Genomic DNA, 9,637 nt, shown 5'->3' on the forward strand with positions numbered 1-9,637 from the left:
ATTTTTATGGGATTTTACGGTACTAAATTATATAATCCATTTATTCTCTTTTTGAGCATAGACCTAAAAAATAAAATTTCCAGCTTAAAGGTCATTGGATGCAAAATTCACTTTAATATGGTGTTTGCATATAAATGTGTCTTTGCTGTGTGTGAACACAACCACCATACAATGAAAAAAAATTGAATCCTCAAAACACTAAACACTAGTGTCTAAACTCTCAATAATCAAGCCGTTTGGATTTTTTTTAGCAATATGATGTCATATTGCTCATGCTCTGCCCACGACAACTGACGGACTGTCTCGTATTAGCATATTTCCGCCCTCAGCCATTTTTATAGATCTTATGTAGCCCCGCCCCTTTTCAGCGCTGCGCTCGTTGCCTTTTGTCTTCGGTCTGTATTTTCACAGCGATCCTGCGTATTTATAAATGAACGGCTCGTTTTAAAATCTTCCCAGTCTAGTAACATTTGTTAAGACATCTGCTTTAAACATTGCATTCCTCATTATAACTTTCGTTAACTTTACAATAAGTAAATACACTTCAAAAGCTAATTACTCTTGGACAGCAATGCCATAGAAATATACAGAGCGACCGCAAAAACGGAAGTTCAAAGACAATATTCTAAAGATGGCGGCGCCCTTGTTTCTCTGGCGCATAAGGTCTATACTTTGAGGAGGTTGCCATGGCAGCACTGTCTTGTGTCAACATGCCCCACAGAAGAGAGGGGTGGGGGGGTGGGGTGAGCAGTTGCACATTATCACTTAAAGAGACATTGTCCGAAACGGGTCGCTATGAACAGAGCTGTTTTTGAGGAGGTAAAAAGGGTGTTGTTTTACACAACCATTGAGGAATTTTAACCAAAATATGTTACAATCTTTACATGAAGACTCTAAACTGTCGTAAATCTTGAATGCTTTAGAGCACAGACTTAAGTTTGATCTCTTTTCAAAGATGACACTTGGCAGATTATTGCTGAAGTGCAAAAGGTTTTAAAAAGTGAACGTGTTCAAAATTTGAGCCTCATATCTCAAAATGTTACTTTTCAGAAACATTTTATTTGGCCGCAGTACCAAATGTTTTCACTAGGTAAAATTCATCTCCCATCCATTTCCTATGCAGTCATTTTTGACCGCGAAGAGTAGCTACGAGTGAGACTATTTTTTTCAGGACCATTTAACCTATTCGAATCATGTCCATGATTATGATCATGTTTTTTTTTTGTGTTCACACATCAAGTGGCTAAAACCTTTACCAAGTTTCGTACCATTCCGATGAAGAAAAATTAAAATGAAAAAAAGAAACTTAATTTTTTTTTTACAGAAGAGCACCAGGGGGGAAGGCGATTTTTAAATCTTTATGGGGGAAAAAAAACAACTTCCAGAACCAGCACAGCTGAAAAGGGGTGCAGGTAGGCTACTGTTGCACTCTATTAACGAATTGCTAGTTGGATGCTAGGGTATTCTGGGTACTTACTTATGGGGCCAGGTCAGAACAGCCCACCCTTAAAGGGTCACCTAAAAATCTTAATTTGTCATAATAATCATGTCGTTCCAAACCCGCAAGACCTTTGTTCATCTTCAGAACACAATGTTATGAAGCAATGAGAATATTTTTTGTGCGCAAAAACAACAACAAAAATTGTGACTTTATTCAACAATTTCTCCTCTGCTGTTCATGTAGTAAACACAGTGCAACTCTTCCGGGTTCTATATCAAAACGCTGCCTCAGTATTGGCTGACGCTGATCGTGTGATTTTGTTTGTTTTTTGTGCACAGAAAGTATTCTCGTCGCTTCATAACATTAATGTTGAACCACTGTAGTCACATGGACTATTTTAACAATGTCTTTACTAGCTTTCGGGGCCTTAAAATTGGTCATAACGTTGCAGTCTATCAGAAAGATTTTTTCGGATTACCATAAACCCCAGAAGAACCTCTCTAAGAAGGGTGTTGATTAAAACGAACATGGAGACATAAGATTTTTGAAATTCCTGATTGAAACCAGCATCTTTGATACAAAACTGTATCTGTCAAATTTCTATAATGTGACCCTGTTGGCTTTATATTTCCTGACATTTTACCTAAATTATTCTTGCTTTCTCTTTAATGTCTTTTTTACTCCAACCCGTCAGCCTCGGTCAACCCCGCCCTTTTTCTGTCCACACAAAGGACGCACCCCTCGCGCTTCAACCACCCCGGAGGGATTCCGGGCCAGATGATGTCACTTTTGGCTGCATGTTTTAAAGCCAGCTGCTTCTGTTGCTTAGAAACGACCCCTCCGAGAGAAGAAGCACAGGGAAATAATCATTTTGCCAGCTGATACACTCAGCTCTCGCTCTGGTAATTGCTTCATAAATAAAACTGAAATCTGACATACTAGGTAATAAGTATCTGAATGATCTCTGAAATAACTATTAGCAGTGGATGCTCAAGCTAATGCTATTACTGTTGCTCATATTTTAGTAATGGATTGAACAAAATCCTAACCATAAGTTTTACACCGCACCGTTTCTGTTAATGAGACCTCAAATTATGCAAATTACTGAAAAATGTGCTGTTACATTTTTAGATTTAAATTAAAGGAGAGACTCAAACCATAATCCCTTGTGAAATAGAAGGGTGCTTAATTGTATTGAATGGCTTTCGTAGTGTAAATCCCTAAATCTTAAAAGTATATATTTTTTTTAAAACTGTACTTGCAGATAATATAATAGTAATGAAATAAAAGGCCACTTAAGTGCACTTTTATAACTGTTTCTTAACACACTTAAATTTAAAAAGTGCACTTTGTAATAATGTCACATTTACAGTTTTACTTTAAAGTACAATTATGTTTTAATAATATTTTTTCATGCTTAAAAGAAGTACCGGTACACTTATTTTGATGTGTTGACTGCAGTGTTACAAATTTATTAAGTGATCTAATTTAGGTTCAACAGTATTTATACTGAGAAAGTTTACACAAGTTTTTACCATTTGGAGGCATAGCTGATGACATCAACCTTTTGTTACTTCTCAAGAACAGCTGGGCTTTTGTCTCTATGATATCAGGTCTGGGGAATTTCCGGGAACGGGCTGACTTACTGTCTTTTATTTACATTTACAAATCCCTCCCCCTTGAAAGGTATAAAACACTGTGTTTTAGCTATTGAGTTTAAACTTGATGACTGCAGCTACCGACAGCTCGTGTTCTCAATAAAGCTGCAGAAGATACAACCAAGTCTCCGGGTCTTCGCTTCTGAGTTTCCAACAACTGACATACTAAATAACAAAATACGAACCCTTTTCTTTGCATTTTTCATGATTTTCACGATTAAAACCTGTATTATGCTGCCAGCCCAATAGTTGGCGATGTCACTTTGAAAAGAAACTAGACTAAAGTTTACTAAAGTACTAAGTAAAGTACTAAAGTACTAAAGTACAAAATACTAACCCTTTCCTTTGCATTTTTCATGATTTTCACGATTAAAACCTGTATTATGCTGCCAGGCCAGTAGTTGGCGATGTCACTTTGAAAAGAAACTAGACTGAACACATAATACACATGCACATGACGTCACTGTTTTCACAAATTCACATTTTTGTTGATTACACAGAGACAATAAAGGTATCGTTTTCAAAAACTTGCACGATGAAACCCAATTTCAAATTTTGCATTTTCGGGCCCCCCAAACAGCATTGTCGTGTTATTGAACGACCAAAACACAAAAACAGTGTCATGTAAACCGCCCCTTAAACATATTATTTCCATAATAAATAGCCTACTCTTTTTAAATGTATGCTAAAGTGTGCTTTCTTTTCACAAGGTTCTACAAGCTAGAATATCTGGTCTTCTGGGTGGTCGAAGACCAGACTTGACCTCATACACCCTAACAACCACTAGTAAAACACTAAAATAACTCTAAACATAACAACGCACTAGCAACCACCCAGAACACCCTAGCAACTACTTAGCAACATGCTAAAAGAACTCAGAACACCTTAGCAACCACATAGCATAGTGATGACAACTTTTTCACAGGCAAGCATCTCTTTAAAAAAAATTGTAATAGGTGTATTTTTTCCCCCATTAAATTAGAATTTTAAATCTGACATTTTTCTAAACGGTCGAAAATGTGTGGCACTTATCTCAACAGATATTAATGTACGTCAGCACGGCTCATTTTTCAAAAAAACAATACATTTCCTGCTGATTCTGACACACTCCATAATGTGTGTCAGTTGCACAAGTACACACAACTGTGTGTGCTGAATATGAGTGTGTTTGCGCGTGAGCCCACATGATTAATAAGCTGGACAAAATCGCCCACAAATGAGAAATGATCCCATTGTCTGTAGTCACCACTGAGCTTTACATCAGGGTGTGGTTAGTGATGAGTAGAAATTAAAAGAAATCAGGATAAGAAAATGATGAGGTTAAGAAAAAAGGATGTATGGGTCACGAAGCGGACAGGTGTGGATAATGATGCTCAGCACTGCCAGATTCTCAGTTTTCACCCTTTCTTTATACGCCACCCACAGTTTTGCTCTCCGTTCAACAGGATCACAAAGAGGTTTAGGTAGCTGCTATATCAAGACGGTTCCCTCTCTATATGCTGTCAGTGGTAGTATGTCAGTACCAGCAGGGTGAAAACCAGCAGTTTTTAATCACCAGCAGTCGTGTAGTAGAGACACTGTGTGCTGGATTTCAGCAGGGACAGAGAAGACTTGTCACTCTGACACCAGTCACACGCATAAATCAACCCATTGTTCAATCACTGCGGCTTCACACACCCTCTACACACACAAGAGAGAGAGAAAGGGAGAACAAGACATATACACTTAGATACCAGATATGTGTGATAAGCTGAGATCAAATACAGTCAAGGCTAGAACATCACTTCAAAGCCTCTTAGTCTTCAAAAACAACTCTTGAATTGAATTATTAATTTTATTTTTTTTACTTTGCACAGTTTGCAGTAAAAAGAGTTGTTTAAATTGCTATAACAGTCCAAAATGAATCAAATAAAAATTCACATATTTTCTAAATAAAATAAAATACCTCTCCATTACACACACACACACACACACACACACACACACACACACACACACACACACACACACACACACACACACACACACACACACACACACACACACACACACACACACACACACACACACACACCAGCTGGGTCTGAGCACATAAGAAATTCTGCAACACACTCTGAAATACTGAAATCTGTCTAGAAAAATGTTAACCTAAAAATGCTTCATGTGGAACATCAAAAATTATTATTTATATATTTAATAGAGTAATAATTATTACACTATTTAATAATATATTTAATCATTTAATTCAAGGCAAAAATATGATCACAGAATCAACCTAAAAACATTAGGATAGACACAAAAAAAACTACATTTAAGGGTTTAACTTTGTTAAACCAACAGTGTAGGTTACAGTGTATAATAAAATGCACACTACTGAGATAATCATTTCTGAAATGTTATGTTACAAGTAAAATTATATCATTTTTAATCAGACTCATTCAAGTAACTTGACGTCACTCTATGTACTTTTGCTGTCAATATTAATAATCCCAGCTAGACTTTGAATATCCATAAAACAAGCAAAAGAGAGATGCTATTAACGTTTAAGGCTTGACCTGGTCATCTTCCTTCCTGAAAGCACTTTCTTGATTCTATTTTGCCCATTAAAATAATGTCCTGCAAGGTCATTCGACTCTCTGCCTAATCAATGAAGGCAATGTTATTATCTGAGAGGACTTGACATTTGATTAATATTGATACAGCCTTAATCTGACAGAATTCAGTTTGAATTCAGAAACCATGCAGTTTCTTGTTTCACTATTTTCAATCATTTACACCCTGTTAACCAGGTGTGATTTGTCTTTTCACACTGAAATCAACAATGCTATATGAAGCAACAAATCAGAACATAGTTGCAGTGTAATATACAGTTATGTAGAATGGGATTTTGACCAATGATATTCTAATGTGGGGCGTAGCTAGTGAAACTAGAAAGCAAGCTACCGACAATATATCTAGTTTGTGGCATCGATATCTGTTATTGCTTGTCAATTTATCATGTCGGACCTGACTAAGACACAGTGATAAGCTTGTTTGATGTCATATATCATAAATCTATATAAAGCTACCAGTCCTTGTGAAAGTGCACGTAAACATACTTTTTAAAAGTACTTATTAATACAGAATTAATATACTTTTAAAGAATCTAATTAAGTGTGAACTGAATGTAGCCTAATGTTTTCAACACTTAATTGCATAATAGTATGTTATGTATTTAAATATATTTGAAATTACACATTTGTAATGATAAAGTAAATTAAATTATGTTAACTTTAAAATAATGTCGAATTACACACTACAGTTAAAATTAGGCTTTAATTAAGGACTTTAAATGTGCTGTAACATAAATGTATGTTAGTCAACAAATCAAAATAAGTGTACTTCTTTAAAGCACGATAAAAAATCATTAAAACATAATGATTTAAAATGTACTTTAAAGCTCATAATTTGACATTAATACAAGGTGCACTTTTTTAAAACATAGGCCTAGTCATGAAAGTGAACTCTCTTTAAGTACTCAAGAGGCCTTTTATCATTGATATATCAGCAAGTATAGTTTTAAGATTTAAAGTTCACGTGTACATTCAATAAAATAATGCACACTTCTTTTCCAGAAAGGTAATCAGCAGGATTTCCAAGCAACAATATATGTTTTAGTGGCTTTGTTTCTATTTCTGTGGCATTGTGTTTGATAGCCTCACCCACCATCTAATCTCATCTGTCCAAAATCCCTCTTCACAACCGTACATGCACACACATACAACATGTTCTGATTTTCTATTGTCCTGTCACATCATATAGAATTTTCCTTTAAGAGAGGAGAGACCAATCCCTGGAAACTTGTAATACTGAAGGAATAAAGGGTTTTATTTCCTTCATGGCTTCAGAAACCCTAAATCTGTGTTTATCTGGCTGGACTAGTTCTGGTTATTTTCTTCTCGAGCACACATTTTGCTGCTGATTCTGTCTCTAGGCAACTCCCACGTGGTCCAAGATGCCTCAGACGGGTTCCTAAAATACTTGACCCAAACTACATCACACGCATTCACCAGGAAACGCGTCAAAACTGTCCACCTCCCCCAGCGTGTGATATAATCCCACTAAAGATTAACAGCAGATAAATCTCACGGTTCATGATTTTAAAACCATTGAACAACTTCAAATGTAATTTTGAACTCAGATATTAGATTAATGGGATTGTGTTTTATTTTTCACTAAATATTCTGAGCAGTATTTTCTGGACAGTATGGTCATTATTGATCTTTTTTTAAATAATTTTATAGGCTATATTTTAGTGAGTTGGGCTATCAGGGTATTCAAAAATGAGAGTTGAATTGATGGTTAAAACTTATTTCATACCTATTCAATCCTGTTAAAATCATATGGCCTATGCTCCGTGGTATAAAAAATAGGACCAATAATAATACTGTGATGACAAATAAAATGTAGGCATCAATTATTTGTGGCATGTCACAAATTTTATATTTATAATATTGGGAATAGCATGTAGGCTAGTGGTAGCCTATACTTGAAGCTTATACAAATGTGCATTATACAGATATTTATAATGTCTTATAATACAGCCTATAATGTCATATAACACAGCCTATAATCATTACAATTTTAAAATGTTAGCCTGAAATAGGGACCGTATACACATAAATAGTAAGGCCTTTAAATAGTAATATATGATATCATCATGTGTTCATTATACATTCATAACAGGAATAGGCAAGTAATGTATAGTAACTGTAATTTGATTGTGGTTACCATCCCTTCTGAAAACATGCAGGCCTAAACGCCAAAACAGATTGTATTATATAGCATTATGAATATAATACATAATGTATTGAGGTAAGGGCACAAAGTGATCCAGTTGACGCCTCGTGAACACTGAACAGACATGACGTCATACACGCAGTGTCTTCAGGGATGCGAGAGTTTAGTGTATCTAAATGCGCCTTTCCTTAAATATGTAGGACTAAATTTATTGCTACATTGATACTTATTCAAATGAAATAAACCATCACATGACGCAGCATGTGTGTGTACATAAACACACTTAATCTGTCTCAGGTGAATCACGTAGGCTTCATGTGCGTAGCCTATTTCCGGTGCTGCACTTTACACTTGATTGGTGAAAATTAAGAATTTCAGTAGCCTATCTATTTTATTATCAGTTATTACCAAAATAACTTGCCCTAACGCACTATACATAATATAAAGTGGTAAATCAGGTTATACACTAACTAAACATACTACCCAGAAAATATTGCTCAGAATATGTAGGCTATTTAAAATAAAACATAAATCTGACTCCGAAATGAATTAAAAACCAAATAATATTTATGTCGAATCATTTAGCCTAGTAACACCATCGCAGTTACAATAGCGTTTACTATATAGATTCCGTAAAAGCCCATAATTACGTAAATATAGATAGACACATTGACTTACCATAGGTTGGTTTTAAATTAGTCATCTCGTCCATTTTGAAGTCCATTGTCTTGCCTGTGATCAGAAAACAAAAAATAAAAAGCAAAGGGAATGAAATTCTATTTTATTTCCATGAATTTCTTCAGGCCGATCCTCCAGCTGAATGGGTGGCCGAGCTGTAGGATGTTTTCGTCTGTGCCTGCGCGCTCCTCAAAGATGCACTCGGTGACGCGCCCGCGCTCCCGCCTCCTCCTCCTGCGCTCCAGATGAAAGTGTGATGGAGAGCCTGTTCACTGCAGAACCAATGGGTGGATCGTGACGTCCAGCTCCCCCTCTTAGAATGTAATCTGGGCGTAACGGATGTAGCTAGAAGTTCCATTAAATCAATAGATGGAGCTGGGCTAGGTCAAGCTTCACCCCATGACGTCCAGAGAGGGGGAGCTGGACGTAATTTGGCTCTGCAGCGCCGACTGAACTTTTATTTAAATACAAGCCCTTCAGCGTCCCCTACAGTGCAAAAAACAGACAACACTACGCATCTGAAGTGTTGCACTGCATATTTTATTCGAACATTTTTTATATTAAAATAACAAATATATTCTAATTATTCGATTGTAGAGAATTAAATATTAATTTGATATTGATCTGAATATTAACCTTTTCACTAATAAATAAATTTTTAGCTGTTTGTAGCTAATTACTAGATAAGTATTTTTAAAACTAATTTTATGGAGACTGCATTTGCATAGAATTACATGACTCAAGATTCTATTATTTCAAGGTCCATAAAGCACTATTTTAAAATCGTCTGATATTTCCAGTTTTCCATGACTTCATAACCTTGATGATATAACTGCAAACTCTGTATAGGCATAATTTGACTACATGATGTCACAAAGAAAATACAACTCAAAACATATATATATCAAAATGATTTTTTTTTACTTTGGTGTACAGTCAACATACAGGAGCAGAATGTCCTTTAACAATAGAATAATTATAATAACAACAATAATTGAAATGACAATATCAATAAAATAGTCAATTCAAATATATTCACACTTGATAACATACTGATAAATACTTGTAAGAAATAGTTTTC

The 9,637-nt window shown here is 35.5% G+C and overlaps 1 protein-coding gene across 1 annotated transcript in view; it reads right to left on the reverse strand.

Annotated features, from left to right (window-relative positions):
- syt11a (synaptotagmin XIa) overlaps positions 1 to 8,814 on the reverse strand; it is a 31,979-nt gene extending 23,165 nt beyond the window's left edge. The window contains exon 1 of the mRNA XM_077196527.1: positions 8,557 to 8,814. Within this exon, the coding sequence (XP_077052642.1) occupies positions 8,557 to 8,602 (46 nt within the window). The 5' untranslated portion in view covers positions 8,603 to 8,814. The remainder of the gene's footprint in view (positions 1 to 8,556) is intronic.
- Positions 8,815 to 9,637: the final 823 nt, after the last annotated feature.

This window comes from Siphateles boraxobius, unplaced genomic scaffold (assembly GCF_051911475.1).
Source record: "Siphateles boraxobius isolate OS27281-9 unplaced genomic scaffold, OSU_SipBor_1 35, whole genome shotgun sequence".
In the NCBI taxonomy this organism is placed as follows: Eukaryota; Metazoa; Chordata; class Actinopteri; order Cypriniformes; family Leuciscidae; genus Siphateles; species Siphateles boraxobius.